The 16990-nt window shown below is 49.1% G+C and overlaps 1 protein-coding gene across 1 annotated transcript in view; it reads left to right on the top strand.

The window, feature by feature from the left end:
- The window catches only part of URB1 (URB1 ribosome biogenesis factor), a 60344-nt gene that overhangs the window by 11235 nt on the left and 32119 nt on the right, over nt 1-16990 (top strand). Inside the window, exons 13-21 of the mRNA XM_078872386.1 lie at nt 105-219; nt 1680-1802; nt 2734-2831; nt 5442-5573; nt 7261-7377; nt 11622-11736; nt 14441-14596; nt 15540-15763; nt 16586-16807. Coding sequence (XP_078728512.1) covers nt 105-219; nt 1680-1802; nt 2734-2831; nt 5442-5573; nt 7261-7377; nt 11622-11736; nt 14441-14596; nt 15540-15763; nt 16586-16807 — 1302 coding nt within the window. The remainder of the gene's footprint in view (nt 1-104; nt 220-1679; nt 1803-2733; nt 2832-5441; nt 5574-7260; nt 7378-11621; nt 11737-14440; nt 14597-15539; nt 15764-16585; nt 16808-16990) is intronic.

Here is a 16990-nt window from a genome sequence, read left to right as displayed (position 1 = left end):
TACTCTGTTGTTTACTCCATGTATTCGTTATTTTGTTGTTTCATCTGTGTTGTTTCCTCTTGTTTACTCTGTGGATTGTTTACTCTGTGTTTTATTTGCTCCAGGTGCTGCCGGATGTGACATCCCTCATTTCTGCCTGGAATCAAATCTCTGGCCCGGTGAAGGCTTCAGAGGCTGTGCCTGCCCAGGAGCCGGCTTGTGAGAAGGACGAAGGGAAGGGTGAGAGACGGAACACAGCACACAGGCCCCAAGGAGACGGAGCAGAGTGGCGCACAGCGCCGGTTGCTGCTGTTTTGCAAGAGGGCGGGCGTGTGTATGTGTGTGTGTGGGTGGGGAGCGGTAGTGAAGCAGTTAGCACGCTGCTCTCCAAACCCAGCGACCTGAGTTCGATTCCCGCTCATGGTCAACACCAGTAACGATTGTGTGAACTGGGCCTCCCCTAGGTCAACTCGGCCTCAAATGAGTACCCGGTGTGGTGTTTAAGCATCGTCACTGGGGAGACAACAAGTGGCCGGGTGTGGTGCTGACCACCCCACGCCCTTGTGTGCCGGCCTTCATAGGTGCTCGTTAACAGAACTTGCCCCGACAGTCTGTTAAAGGCTATACGGCAGAGGTCGCAAACGGGTTTTGATTCCTTACCCGTACCCGGCCACACCAGGGTCGCAAATGGGTACCCGTACCCGGCTGGGTACGGGTAGCCGGGTATCGGGTAGGGTACGGGTATCGGGTACCCGATTGCGACCTCTGCTATACGGGGGATCTTTGTCTTTGGAGCGGTAGTGTAGCGGTTAGTGCACCGCTTTACGAATTCGACGACCCGAGTTCGAATCCCGCTCACAATAGCAGCGGTGAATATCTGATCTGGTCCTGGGCCTCCCACAGGTGGACTCAGCCTTAACGAGTGTAATGAGAGAGCACACCGACAGGTGACGGAGGGCTGCATAGGCATTGCCTCATCGGTGATAGCCAATCAGGGCTATGGGTTCCATCTGGGCCGAAGTTCACGGGCGGAGCTCACAGGGGGTATGCGGGAACCATCGGGAAGGTTCTGAGGGGGGCGTGGTTAGAGGCGGGGCTTGGCTCCGCCGAGGCGGATATAAGGGGAGGCTGGAGAGGGAGTCGGTGTGGAAGCCTGGGTCCGGACTGCATCTTCTCCACCTCGTCAGCCATCGACCACGTGGCAGCCTCGAGGGCAGCGCTCTCGCGATCTCCGACGCTGTCAACCAGCGGGGTGCGGTGAACGCGAGGGCGAGGGAAGCCGCGCGCGGAGCGGAGAAGCAGTGAGCGCGTGCCGCGGTGTGGAAGAGAGAGAGAGGGACCATCTGGAAAGAGAGTGTGAAGCCGAGCAGTCGCAACTAATAAAGAAAGACGCAATTCACAAAAAGTGGTGGAAGTCGTTTATTACACAAGTACCCGGTGCGGTGTGTAAATATCAGCATCGGGGAGAACAAGGCGACCTCGTGTGCCGTGCCGGCCCATTCATAGGTGCCCACCGATCATTGGCGTTCTTCCCGGCAGTCCATAGCATCTCCGCCGTGAGCTCAGAGGGGTTGGCAGGGGACCTCAGCTGGTCCTGCGGAAATCTCAACGTTTGGAAGTGGCGCACCGGTTGTATGTCTGTGGTCGTTGCGGACCGGTCGCCGATTGCTCCAATTTGTCCCACCTCTGTGGGTGTGCAGAGCTGGGAGAGGTGCAGGAGATGCTGCTGAAGGCGGAGCTGCTGCACGTGCTGCGCTTGTATCAGCAGGTGGCCCCGCACCTACTGGCGCAGAGCTCCTTCGACTTCAGCAAGCTGCTCGTCGGTGCGTGGAGCGATTTGGCGTGGCGTGTTGAGACTCGTGGGGGGGGGGGGTTGTCGAAAGCGATTGTGTCATATTATCAGTAACCACGTGAAGAAAAAAAAGAACAAAAACATAAAAATCCAATTAACCAGTTCACCACACGGACAGAAACTTCCCGCGCAACCGGTGGGCGGCGGCATGGTGGCGGTGTCGCGGCGCCGATGTTCGCGCCTCACGGCCAGTAGAGTCTGGGTTCATTTAATGACGAGGGCACATTCCATGAGGAGTTTGTGTTCTCTCTCTCCCCCTGTTCTGCGTAGGTTTCTTCCAGGGTCTCCAGTTTCCCTCCCATTGCTAAAAATCACACACAGTGTAACGGTTATTGGCCAAGCATCCCAATGCTGAATGATTTCCTGCAAATTACTCAACTGGGATCGCACATGGCAACAGCAACATTGCCCCCCCTACTGTGATAAACTTAACGTGACTCAGTGAGGCCTATCCATAACCCTGAGTAAACTTGCATAATCACATATTGTCCAGGTCCGTTTGTGTGCGTGCTACTGTCGTCTGTTTTTCTTCATGTGGCTGTACGTGTGCGAGTGTGTTTCTGTGTGTGTCTCTGTCTTTGGGGCAGTAGCACAGTAGTTAGCATGCTGTGCCATCAACCCGGTGACCCGAGTTTGAATCGAGCTTCCCGCCAACACCGGTGACGATTATCTGAACCGGTCCTGGGACTGTCTTAGGTTGACTCAGCCTCAAATTAATACCTTTTATGAGATATGTAGTAAACATCGACACTCAGGAGACAAACGTGGCCATGCGTGGTACTGGCCACCCACCCCCTCGTGAGCTGGGCCGGCCTTAATACGTGCTACTCGCGAACAGCACTTGCCCGGGCAGTCTGGTAGAGGCTACACAAATGATATGTGTGTCTGTGTCTTTGCTGCAGGAGTCACAAGCGAGGGCACCCCACCCATCCTGCAGTACCGGACCCTGCAGCTGATGCTGGCTCTGCCCGTGTCTCGCTACGCGTGGTTTAAATGCCGGGTATGCACACTTACTCAGTGCCGGAAGCCAATGCCCTTCAACAGAAACTTTCTGAATCGTGTCAATAATCGCAACACTGAAATGGGCAGCAGGGTCTATGTATGTTTGTATATTGAAGTTCTTTCGCACCATACGTAGCTAACTGTGCTAATCAGAGTTGGCGCTAAATGTGGTTGAAATGCGCTCATGTCAAGTAAAACAAATAATCCAATTAAAGCTCTGGATTGCTTCGCTAAATGGTGGCGCGTTGGTTCGTGCGTTTACAGAAGATGGATCGTTAATTGCATCGGGCATTTGTGTCCTGCGCTCAAGCTATTCACCTCATTTTTTGGGGTCTTTCGGTAAAGCCACGTAGATAGAAAAATAATGAAAATATCACGACGTTTCGATCGCAACACAAGCAATCGTCATCAGGTGAAAAATATATATATACCAGGAGAGCTGTTGAAGCAGAATGTTACATAGGTTTGAGATGGGTTTTAGCCCAAGGGTAAGTGGGTGGGGCTAGAGATGGAATTTGCATGTAAATGTAAGATCCAGAGCTGATATACCTCGACGACGCAGCTGTGGAGGTGGCCATTGTATTGTGAGAGATTTGCATGTCAATGTAAGTGTCGTGAGTCCAACTGAGTCGCAGACATTGTTCCTTTTAAAGACAACACGTTTATTTGTGACACGTAACACAAGGGGTAACTGCCCCTTCAGCAGATACAGCCTAGGGTGGTGACCACCCAGCTTTTACCTACTCTATACAGAGGAGTTACTGCTGCGAAGGGTCGGATCCCTACTCGGCTCCGCGACCACGTGTTTGCCTCGAAGACGTAGAGCTTCCAGCTTGAGATGTAGGCTTCAGCTGGTGGACGTGCAGCTTCAGCTTGTAGAATGCAGCAACCCCGGTCCCTCTCAGGGACCCGCCTTATGTCCCCCTACGCCGCTCTGCCCTTGGCCCTGCCCACCTTCTGGAGCCTTCTAGCTCCCTCTCGAGAGCTCTCCCTGGACACGTGATCACCCCCTCGTCCCCCCACCTGGGGGCCTCTCTATGGACACTCTCGATCACGTGTCTGCAGGGTCAACCAGAGTGCCATGGCCCGGGGCAACCCTGCCCTTGGGCTGACACTCTCTCCCGCTCCCCCTCGTGGGAGCCCACGCTATCAGCGCTCACCAAGCCCCGCTAGAATGTTATGTACTGTGTTGATTCGAACCTGGATCTTGTGTTTGCTCATGATTTTGGAAATATTTTTGGTAACCCCTGCTATGTATGGCAAGGTAATGGTTTTGATTGGGTCCTCAGATTGTTCTTTCCCAACGGTTGGGCTTTATGGATTGTGTAGTCGGAATATCTATTCATCTTGAGGGCTTGGTGTATGTGCTCCAGTTCATTGGCTAGGTGGTGATGGTTGGAAATACAATGAGCTCTATGGTGTAGAGTTTTGATGAGGGAATTCTTCTGGGATGGATGGTGGTGGGAGTCAGGTTTTATGTAGGCATCTGTATTGGTGGCTATCCTGTAGACAGAGTGTGTGTTTCGATGAACACATCCCAGAATGGTAACTTGCCATCCTTTTCCACCTCCATGGTGAATTTAATGGCTGGGTGTATGGAATTGATGTGGTTCAAGAATTGGCCCAGTGCTGGTAGGCCATGTGGCCAGATGGTGAACGTGTCATCTAAGTATCTCTTCCTCAAGGAAGGACGTCGGGTGGATGCCTGGATGGCATGTGTCTCAAATTTTTCCATAAAAACATTGGCTACAACTGGAGATAAGGCCGAACCCATTGGGGTACCTTCAACTTGTTTGTAGAATGTTCCATTCCACGTAAAGTAAGTGTTGGTGAGGCAGTGTCTAACCAGGGCCAGTACATCAGCATTCAGTCCTTGTTGGACCAAATCTTCAATGATTGCAATGGTGTCAGGCACAGGGACTTTGGTAAACAAAGATACTACATCGAAACTGACATGCAAATCACCTGGAGATAGTGAGATGCCCTTAATTAGCGATACCAAGTGAGCTGAGTTAAGTACACCTGAGGTGGTCTTACCAGTGAATGGTTGTATGGTTTCAGACAGAAATCGGGCCAGTTTGTAGGTGGGTGAGTCAATGGTGGAGACGATAGGCCGGAGTGGTATACCTTCTTTATGGATTTTTGGTAAGCCATACAATCTGGGTGGTCTAGCAGCAGAGGGTTTTAAGGAAAGCCGATTGGTTGGTTCGTGGAGGTTTATCAGCTCTCTGATCTTACATTTACATGCAAATTCCATCTCTAGCTCCACTTATATAACATCCTGCTTCAGCAGCACTCCCGCTATATATATATTTCACCTGATGACGATGGCTTGTGTTGCGATCGAAACGTTGTGATATTTGTATTTTTCTATCTACGAGGCTTTACCGAAAGACCCAAAGAATATGAATTCCTGCAGTCACGAAAGCTTTAAGTCAAGATTTATTCACCTCAATGTTTTGCTTTTGTTCTCTTTGTGATGCAGGTTGTACTTACAAATGAGACTCTTTTCTCTCCTGCTCTCTTGAGTTCTCACCCCGGTTACACGAACTGAACGTGAGATGACGTGAGATGACACATGTGCCATGTTCGCGTCTCTCTTGTTCAGGAGCTGGTGGAGGGGGCGGCGGACGGCACGGGCGACGGCTCCGACAAGTCGACCTTCTACCTCCTCCTGCGCATGTTCGTGTGCAGCGACCACCCCCAACTGCAGAGCGCTACGCAGCAGCTGCTGGTCAAGGTGTCTCCCCCATGCGCACATGGACACATGCACAAATACAAAGATCCCCCGTATAGCCTTAACAGACTGTTGAGGCAAGTGCTGTTTGCGAGCACCTATGAAAGGCTGGCATAAATATATATACAAAGACAAAAATAAATATCCTGCTGTAAAACGTTACTCTGTTTACTTTACCATACTTACCACTCCAATCTCGAAGACTCTGCATGGGGTGATGTACGTACTACGCTCTTGGTTCAACAACTTGTGTTTGACGATCACCAGACTGGTACAGCCTCTAGACTGGTGCTCCGGTGAATGCCGAATTACACGTACTTTTCTCTGGATCGCACAGTATATTTTCTGTTTTCATTACTGTAGTTATTAGCCTTGAAGAACGTATATCCGTGCAGTATTTTAGTTTTTTTAGTTTGTCGTGTATAATGTAATGTATATAATATTTGACACTGAAATCAAGCATATATACTTTTTGTCACATGCATGGTGGCGATTGCTGAACTGGTACAGCCTTTGGAGCAGTTTTGCCAATTTCACTTGATCAGCCCAGAACCACTGGATACATTTTGGAGCTGGATAATCCAGCACAGGATAATCGATGAAGAACTGTACAGTAATTCATTTCTATATAGCATCGGTCATGCAAAACTGCATCTCTCGACGTTGTACATAGCATGCCCAAACCAAGGTCAACTCAATTAAAGGCTATAATAAACAAAAAGGTTTTTTAATGGGTCTTAAGTCGTGGAAGGGACTTAATTTGGTGAAAACGGAGCGGGAGTGAATTCCACTCCGTGGGAGCTACAGATTCTTAGATAGAGCTCCCTCCAACCATCTTGCATTTAACTTGAGGCTGAATGAGTATTAACCAGGACGGCCTGTCGGATTTCAACGTGAAGCTCTGCAGCGACCAGCAAACACACGACCGCTGGGCCGTGTCGCCGTCCCATAGACGTCCTGTTTTCATGTGAAAGTGGAGGATGAAGGTTTAAAAGAGAGAGATAAACTATTCTGAACCCACAGAGACCATGAGTAGCAGAATGGCTCAGTGGGTACACTCTGTGACTCACCGCTCGTGTCTCACCGCCCGTGTCTCACCGCCCGTGTCTCACCGCTCGAGTCTCACCGCTCGTGTCTCACTGCCCGTGTCTCACCGCCCGTGTCTCACCACTCGTGACTCACCGCTCGTGTCTCACCGCTCGTGTCTCACCGCCCGTGTCTCACCGCTCGAGTCTCACCGCTCGTGTCTCACCGCCCATGTCTCACCGCTCGAGTCCCACCACTCGTGTCTCACCGCCCGTGACTCACCGCCCGTTTCTCACCGCTCGTGACTCACCGCCCGTGTCTCACTGCTCGTGACTCACCACTCGTGACTCACCACTCGTGACTCACCGCCCGTGTCTCACCGCCCGTGTCTCACCGCTCGTGTCCCACCGCCCGTGTCTCACCGCCCGTGTCTCACCGCTCGAGTCCCACCACCCGTGACTCACCGTCCGTGTCTCACCGCTTGTGTCTCACCGATCGTGACTCACCGTCCGTGTCTCACCGCTCGTGACTGACCGATCTGCCCTCTGAAGACTTGACCGTGTTTATGTTCAACGTTGAAGGAAATTCCTGCCCATAAAATGCACAAATCGGGCACCTGACGCCTTGACTCTGATGAATGTTATTTCTCGCTTTTGCATTACAGATTTTGCGAGACAGCGGAGTGTTTGAGTTCACGTGGAGAGAACTCGACATTTGGCTTAAAGGACTTCTGGACTTCTCAAGAGAGCAGCAGGAACCAATTCTTACTTTTCTTGAAAAGGTACGTCCACACACGCCTACACACGTCTACACACATTTACACACCGCAGAGTGGCAAACGCTGCTCTACCGTATGGAACTTCACGCAGGCCTGGGTCCTGTTGCAAAAGAGGCAATGCTGTTTTACTTTTCTTAGTGGTTTTATTTCATCTGAGCAATATTGCCTGGCTGTGTTGGTTCCTGTCACCTAATGACGTCGAGAGACCGGTTCATACTCTTTGGTTTTTTCGGTAAAGTCACGTAGATATGAAATAAAATAAATCACGACGTTTCGGGTGCAACACAAGCGTCCGTCATCAGATGGGACAACCACAGCAAGAAACAATTGCTGAAGTGGAAAACTTCAAATCTAGATTAGACTGGTTCATGCTTTTGTGTTCGCCCGACTTGATTACTGCAACGCATTACTGTTCGAGATTCCGAGTGAGGTGCTGGGTAGACTCCAGCTCGTTCAGAATGCAGCTGCTAGATTCTTTACACGCTCAGTGTTCTGTGAGCACATCACACACCTTCTCTCTCGTCTTCACACTGGATATCTGTCCAGTATCGAGTAGACTATAAGACCCTGCTGCTGACCTACAAGGTACTCAGTGGGTTGGCCCCGCAATGTTTCCAGGAACTGATCCATGTTTATATTCTAAAACGAGGTCCCTGGGTTCTTCAGATCATCTTCTTCTAAGGACTTCAAGGTCAAGGCTTTTATTACTGGAGGAATTGGGCTTTTGCCAGTGCAGCTCCCAAGTTTTGAAACGACGTTTTGCCTTTGCTAACAAGACAGAGTCAGTTTAACACGTAGGCTTTCGCGACCAATATCATCCATAATAGAAGTTTTTGGGTTATATCACGTAAATATATAAATGTGTCATTAAAACCCGCCACCACCCGACACAGCCAACTAGTCAGGGTTGTCACGTAAACAGAACATGCCAATTCGTCACTAGTACAGCACACCGGTGTGTTGGAGAGCCTAGTCACAACATTTACAATCTGAGTACAACGTTTCGCCAGTAATTACAACTAGCTTAATCAGGTGACAGCCAGATTTGTGGAGAAGTCTTACTGTTTCATTCCTTATATAGAGGTGTAGATGTGTTGACCACCCTCCTGTGCTCTTGCATAATTTGGGGGTGGGGGAAGGATTGCTGAGGCATGGGTTGGACCAGATAACGCCAAAAGGCGCACAACTCAAAGACAATGCACCATCAGAGTATGAGAGCTTGGGGCAAGCATCTACACTATGGGAACCTCATTTGCCAGTAAAAATATGATAATTGGTTTTTTACGCCTTTTGGCGTCATCTGGTCCAACCCATGTGAGACTAGGCTTTAAGGAAAGCTGTCTCGGGTGTGGACCAATCAACTTCAAGGACAGTGCACATTATCAGAGTTATGTCTTTTGTTTGTATTATGACTGCAGGTATTGCGGTCTATGCAAACATGACTCCTTGTAAAAAGGTGTCAGTTTTGTTGCCAGATAGAAGGGTAAAAAACCAATTATCATATTTTTACTGGCAAATGAGGTTCCCATAGTGTAGATGCTTGCCCCGAGCTCTCATACTCTGATGGTGCATTGTCTTTGAGTTGTGCGCCTTTTGGCGTCATCTGGTCCAACCCATGTGAGACTAGGCTCTAAGGAAAGCTGTCTCGGGTGTGGACCAATCAACTTCAAGGACAGTGCACATTATCAGAGTTATGTCTTTTGTTTGTATTATGACTGCAGGTATTGCGGTCTATGCAAACATGACTCCTTGTAAAAAGGTGTCAGTTTTGTTGCCAGATAGAAGGGTAAAAAAACAATTATCATATTTTTACTGGCAAATGAGGTTCCCATAGTGTAGATGCTTGCCCCGAGCTCTCATACTCTGATGGTGCATTGTCTTTGAGTTGTGCGCCTTTTGGCGTCATCTGGTCCAACCCATGTGAGACTAGGCTCTAAGGAAAGCTGTCTCGGGTGTGGACCAATCAACTTCAAGGACAGTGCACATTATCAGAGTTATGTATTTTGTTTGTATTATGACTGCAGGTATTGCGGTTTATGCAAACATGACTAATTGTAAAAAGGTGTCAGTTTTGTTGCCAGATAGAAGGGTAAAAAACCAATTATCATATTTTTACTGGCAAATGAGGTTCCCATAGTGTAGATGCTTGCCCCGAGCTCTCATACTCTGATGGTGCATTGTCTTTGAGTTGTGCGCCTTTTGGCGTCATCTGGTCCAACCCATGTGAGACTAGGCTCTAAGGAAAGCTGTCTCGGGTGTGGACCAATCAACTTCAAGGACAGTGCACATTATCAGAGTTATGTCTTTTGTTTGTATTATGACTGCAGGTATTGCGGTCTATGCAAACATGACTCCTTGTAAAAAGGTGTCAGTTTTGTTGCCAGATAGAAGGGTAAAAAACCAATTATCATATTTTTACTGGCAAATGAGGTTCCCATAGTGTAGATGCTTGCCCCGAGCTCTCATACTCTGATGGTGCATTGTCTTTGAGTTGTGCGCCTTTTGGCGTCATCTGGTCCAACCCATGTGAGACTAGGCTCTAAGGAAAGCTGTCTCGGGTGTGGACCAATCAACTTCAAGGACAGTGCACATTATCAGAGTTATGTCTTTTGTTTGTATTATGACTGCAGGTATTGCGGTCTATGCAAACATTACTCCTTGTAAAAAGGTGTCAGTTTTGTTGCCAGATAGAAGGGTAAAAAACCAATTATCATATTTTTACTGGCAAATGAGGTTCCCATAGTGTAGATGCTTGCCCCGAGCTCTCATACTCTGATGGTGCATTGTCTTTGAGTTGTGCGCCTTTTGGCGTCATCTGGTCCAACCCATGTGAGACTAGGCTCTAAGGAAAGCTGTCTCGGGTGTGGACCAATCAACTTCAAGGACAGTGCACATTATCAGAGTTATGTCTTTTGTTTGTATTATGACTGCAGGTATTGCGGTCTATGCAAACATTACTCCTTGTAAAAAGGTGTCAGTTTTGTTGCCAGATAGAAGGGTAAAAAAACCAATTATCATATTTTTACTGGCAAATGAGGTTCCCATAGTGTAGATGCTTGCCCCGAGCTCTTATACTCTGATGGTGCATTGTCTTTGAGTTGTGCGCCTTTTGGCGTCATCTGGTCCAACCCATGTGAGACTAGGCTCTAAGGAAAGCTGTCTCGGGTGTGGACCAATCAACTTCAAGGACAGTGCACATTATCAGAGTTATGTCTTTTGTTTGTATTATGACTGCAGGTATTGCGGTCTATGCAAACATGACTCCTTGTAAAAAGGTGTCAGTTTTGTTGCCAGATAGAAGGGTAAAAAACCAATTATCATATTTTTACTGGCAAATGAGGTTCCCATAGAATTTATATATTGACGCGATCTAACGCAAAAACCTCTATTATGGGCAATCAGAGTCGTTAGATTTATTTTAAGTCTCTTGAAAACTCACTTCTTCTAAACTGGCTTTCACCTCCCTGCTCTTGCCTTTTACCCTGTTCCTGTTTTCCAGGATGTTACAAATGTAAATTATTACTTATCATTATCTCCTTGTTAAATAGTGATACAAACAAATACAAACAATACAGCAATGCCACCGATATAGCAGGTGGCTGTGTCACAGTGTCCTTTGCGCATCCCGGTAGAGAGCCAGAGAGGACTTCTGTCGGTAGTGACCAAGTGCTGCAGGGTGGTGGTGCAGTTGTAACTCTCGTGCCTCACAGTATGAACTCCCTTGGTTTCATTCCCAAATCCACCTCACTGTGTGGAGTTTGTAGTTTATTTAGGATGTATTCTCTCCACCTGTTCTGCATGGGTTTCCTCCGCGTTCTCCAGTTCTCTCCCATAGCATAAAAAACCCGCACACAGTGGAACTGGATATGGCCAACACATCACCTCTGATAAGCACGGTTGGCTACATACAGTGCGAAAGAAGTTGAACATACATAAAAAAAATCGCTCATTGGGGATCGCACACAAATAGCAGCAACATTGCCCCCTACTTGAAAAACTTGGCAGGACCCTCCTAAAAAAGAGCCTTGAGACTCGGTAAAGTTTTCCTGAGCAAACGTGCTTTATAACATTAATAAACACGCTTGTGCACATGCAGAAATTAGCACTGTTTGCACGGAATCACGGAGTCAGAGTCATGTTGTCACAGAGTGACGTTGTCATGGAGTCACTGAGTCAAAGAGTCGTGTTGTCTTGGAGTCGCGGAGTCGCGTCTTCGATGGTTCACGCCACGGCTGTTGTACGTGCAGGTGGTGTGCAAGGTGCTGGCAAGCCCCTATGTCTACCTGGACAAGGTGTCGGAGTTCGTTCAAGAGGCGGCGACGCTCCAAAACCTCGACTCCCACACGCCAAATGCAGACGCATGTAAACTAAACTATAAACTGTTTTTATTTTAGCAGGTGATGCCCACTTAGCTGTATAGCTCTTTTTCAGAAGCGACCTGGCTATCACAAATTATAGCTCAACTAAGTGGCTTATTATCACGTGGAAATTTATGACATCCAAATACTCTGAACACGTGATGTTGATTCTAATTGTGGAGGGAGAAACCAGAGGACGTAAATAAAAATCCACGCAACCACGGGGAGAACATGCAAAACTCCAGATATACAGCAGGTGTCAGGGTTGGGATCAAACCCACGACCTCCCGTATATCAGGCGAGATACGTAACATCTCGCCACCGTGGCACCACTGTAACTTGTTTACAGCAAGTTCCCGCTTAACGCGGGGGTTGTGTTCCTAGGAATTGCTGCGTAAATAGAATTTTCCTGAGATAGGGTAATTTTCCAGTAAGGAATAGCGGTGAAGGTGGGGGTGCCATTCTCGCTCGTAGTTTTATTGTTGGATTTATTTGACAGTACTTTGTTTTACATGTTTCTTTTTAGCTGTGGTTTGTTTATAGAGTATTTCTATAAATACGCGATGTGTGACGGTCATTTCTCTCAGTGTAAAGTCAGTGAGAGAAAGATGGCGACTAAACGAGATGATTGAGTGAGATGACGCTAAGCACACAAAGATGCTGCCAGAAGACAGACTGTACTACAGTACCAATACACTACTACAGTGCCAGTACTACAGTACTCGTACTGCAGTGATAAAGTACCAAAGTTCCATTACTACGGTGCCGGTACTACAGTAGCAGTGCTACAGTTGCAGTACTACAGTACCAGCTCCCAGCATCACCGAACAACACTCATGCCACTCAGAAGAGTAGTCTGTCACGAGCAGGACTCGTGTTATAGCGAGTAAACCGTCACATGCTAGACTCACTTTGTAGCGAGTAGTCTGTAACGTGCTAGACTCACGTTATGACGAGTAGTCCCTCACATGCTAGACTCGTGTTATAGCGAGTCATCTGTCATACGTATTCTTAGGTTTTTTCGGTAAAGTCACGTAGGTAAAACATCAAAATTAATGAAAATAAAATAAAAACAAAAATCACGACGTTTCGGAGGCAACACAAGTCTCCGTCGTCAGGTGGGACCGTCACAGCCGAATTAGCTGCATCAAGTGAGGCAATGATTCAAGAAGTAATCCCTTATAAGCAAGTTGAAGGGGGGGAGGAGAGGGGGGGGGAGCTCATCAGAATGTGGTAGCCAATGAATGGAACGTATCGGGAGGGAGGGGGGCGGGGCTCAAAGACAGCACGGAGTGCTAAGTACAACGCATCGGGAGGGGGAGGGAGCGGGGCCAAAACAATGGACGACGGCTTGGACGCGGTTGCTGCTGCACACGCCAACACAATGGGCAGAGAGGGGGGAGGGGAGGTCTGATACACATGATAGACAAAAGAACGAAAATGCCCATGTTTATACCAATGCTGGCTGAACAATGAAGAGAGCACTGCCAAAAAATAACTGGGGATGTTAACACTCGGTAAAGTAAAGTAAAATAGTGCCTGTCAGATAAGATGGTCCAAAAAAGTGTAATTAAGTCTTTTTTGCGTGGTTGATAACATCTTTCCAATGATTACTAAGTTTGTACCCATCATCACGGTTGAAATTATGTCTGTGTTTGTATATTTGTATGGCTTCGTGTACAAACCTTTGATGGTAGCCGGGAGGTTTGCAGAAAACCTTGGTCTCGGAAAAGACAATTTCATGAGAGCCCACCGAGTTGTAGCAATGATCGGCAACGGCAGAAGAATCTTCTGCCGTGATGATCGGTACAAACTTAGTAATCATTGGAAAGATGTTATCAACCACGCAAAAAAGACTTAATTACACTTTTTTGGACCGAGTGTTAACATCCCCAGTTATTTTTTGGCAGTGCTCTCTTCATTGTTCAGCCAGCATTGGTATAAACATGGGCATTTTCGTTCTTTTGTCTATCATGTGTATCAGACCTCCCCTCCCCCCTCTCTGCCCATTGTGTTGACGTGTGCAGCAGCAACCGCGTCCAAGCCGTCGTCCATTGTTTTGGCCCCGCTCCCTCCCCCTCCCGATGCGTTGTACTTAGCACTCCGTGCTGTCTTTGAGCCCCGCCCCCCTCCCTCCCGATACGTTCCATTCATTGGCTACCACATTCTGATGAGCTCCCCCCCCCTCTCCTCCCCCCCTTCAACTTGCTTATAAGGGATTACTTCTTGAATCATTGCCTCACTTGATGCAGCTAATTCGGCTGTGACGGTCCCACCTGACGACGGAGACTTGTGTTGCCTCCGAAACGTCGTGATTTTTGTTTTTATTTTATTTTATTTTCATTAATTTTGATGTTTTACCTACGTGACTTTACCGAAAAAACCTAAGAATATGATTCCTTGCAGTCACGAAAGCTTCAAATCTAGAATCTGTCATACGCTCCACAAATGTAAAAAAAACACGTGAAAGTGAAAAAGCGCAGCATGAATGCCACGCATTGAACGGGAATTTACTGTGCTATGCTTCGTGTGGAGTTGCTTGCGGTGCATGCACAACTCTCAATTGTCCGATCGCTCGTTCGTTACAAGGACTTCAAACTCGATTGCTCTGCGTCGGTGATCAGCGAGCTCTGATCTGAGGCTTCCCTGGGCTGAACGAGCGTCATCGTCACCGCAATAACGCGAATGAGCGACATGTCCTCCCGCAGGCAGCGACGTTGATGCCGGCATTCTCGCAGAGCTGGGCGGTGAGGGCGTGGAACAGCCTCTCCCCCAGGACGCGATCGCCGCCAGCTTCCCTTACAGCGCCCTCGTTCCCTGCAGTCTGCAGCTGTTACTGCCGCTGCTGCCTCTGCAGAAGCGAGGTTTGCAGCTGCCTGCTCACGTTCTGCGCTTTGTCGTCAAGTTAACATTTGTGACGGCGCGTATAGTTTTTCTGAGATTCTGAGCTGTGGGAATGCATAAACCATTCCCCAAGCTCTGTGGTCCTATATCGGGAACGTTGCGCCAACTCCATTGAACAATTTTTGTTGTAGCTCTTTTTCAGAAGTGACCTGGCCACAAATGAGAGCTCAACGAAGTGGCTTATGTGGAAATTTATAGCAACCAAAAACACATGTTGATTCTAAATGTAGAGGGAAAAATCAGAGGACTCAAATAAAAATCCATGCGACTACGGGGAGAGATACGCAAATTCCAAATATACAGCAGGCGTCAGGGTGGGGTAGTTAACATCTCACCACTGGGATCCGCACAAAATACGCGGAGGCCGATAGCCTCCACGTACGTTGTGCAGATTCCCACTGAGTGGCATGTCGCACAAAGACAAATATCCCCCATATAGCCTTTTGAGAATGTTGGAGCAAGTGCTGTTGGTAAGTAGCACCTATGAAGGCCGGCACGGCACACGAGGGGGTGGGTGGCCAGCAACCACGCCCGGCCACCTTCGTCTCGCACCGCACCAGGTGCTCATTTGAGGCTGAGTCGATCTCGTGGAGGCCCAGGATTGGTTCAGTGACGATTACAATTGTCAATGGTGTTGACCATGAGCGGGAATCGAACTGGGGTCGCCAGGTTTGTAGTGCTGCGCGCTAACTGCTACACTACCGCTCCCCAGCACCACGCACACACATTAACAGGAACACGGAGACAAAGATCCCCCCATATGGCATTAAGTGCTGTTAGCAAGCAGTCACACACACATGCACGCCTGCCCTTTTGCACAACAGCAGCAGCTGCAATTATATCTGAGTTGCCCTGTGCCCGTTTAACTGGCGGTCACCCATGTCGTGGCACCACCACGCACAGGTGCAGGCGCGGTGTGCGGGTACCTGGCGAAGACGCTCAAGGAGGTGCTGCATTCTCAGACGGAGCCCCTCACGCTGGTGCTCGCGCTGCAGGCGCTGCAGCGACCGCTGAGCGATGCTCGGAGCGAGGGGGACAGGTGCCTGCCGCGTGCCGCGCTATCCGCCATGGCAGAATTCCACCGCTACTACACGCCCTTCGTGCCGGCGAGCGCCAGGGAAGAGCTGGTACGGCCTCACAATTGCGCATGCGCAAAAAACATCTCGCTCACCGTCTTCCCCATTTGTCATGTTATTGCTTTTGTCATTTTGGTGACCCGGGTCACTTTTGCAAACAAGACTCTCGCTCACCTGGTTATACCCCATCAACTTCACACTGGAAAATATTTTAGCAAAATTTTCCACCATTCTCCCACTTCCATTTGCATAGCCTCCGCCTCTTGCTCCTCGTAAGAGTTGTAGACCTGTCACATTCCTTGAAATGTCAGTCCCATATCCTGAACCACGACGCTGGCACACAATGGCCTACTCATTCCGAACGACGTCACGGGATATTTAATGTCCACTGTGGAATGGATGGCACATAGTAATTTACAGTTAATAGCGCACCACCGCAGTATTAACCAGGATAGCCTTCTGGATTCCAACTGTGAAGCTCTGCAGCAACGATCAGCGATCACGCAACCGCTGGGCCCGTCGCCGTGTGTAGGTGTGTGGGGAGCATGCTGCGCTATGAACCCGGCAGCCCGAGTGCGATTTCCGCTCATGGCCAACACCAGTGACGATTAGCTGAACAGGTTCTGGGCCTCACCTAGGTTGACTCAGCCTCAAATTAGTACCTGGTACGATATGTAAACATCGCCACTGGGGGAGACAAAGGTGGCCGGGCGTGGTGTTGGCCACCCACCCTCTCGTGTGCCGTGCCAACATTCATATGTGCTACTTGCTGACAACACTTGCCCCAACGGTCTGTTAAGGCTATATTGGGGATCTTTTTCTTTGTGCGTGCACGCTGCATTAACCCCGGCTGTGCGTGCGCCACCCGCCCAGTTTGTCGGCGTGAAGACACGCGAGGCGGACGCACCGACGGAGGAGGAGGCTTATGGCGAGCTGCTGGAGCGCCTCTGCTGGGGACGGCATGAGCACTTGCTGCTGCCCTCTTCCCACGATGCCTTACTGCGTGCCGCCACCCACATCCCGGCGTCGCGTCTCACTTCAGCCACCAAACACACGCTGCTGTACCTGCAGCACGTCACTCAGCGCTTCTTAGAGGTACCTGCCGTACCGTACACATACTCACATGCCGCACCGTAAACACACTGTCACCTGCTGTACCTATACACTCACCTGCTGTACCATAAACACACCTGCTGTACCGTATACACACTCTCACATGCCGTACCGTACACTCTCACCTACTGTACCTGTACACTCTCACCTGCCATACCGTACACG

The sequence above is a fragment of the Lampetra fluviatilis genome, chromosome 2 (genome assembly GCF_964198595.1).
Source record: "Lampetra fluviatilis chromosome 2, kcLamFluv1.1, whole genome shotgun sequence".
NCBI lineage: Eukaryota > Metazoa > Chordata > Hyperoartia > Petromyzontiformes > Petromyzontidae > Lampetra > Lampetra fluviatilis.
Note: the sequence above shows the minus strand (reverse complement) of the source record. Positions and strands in the feature narration are given on the sequence as shown.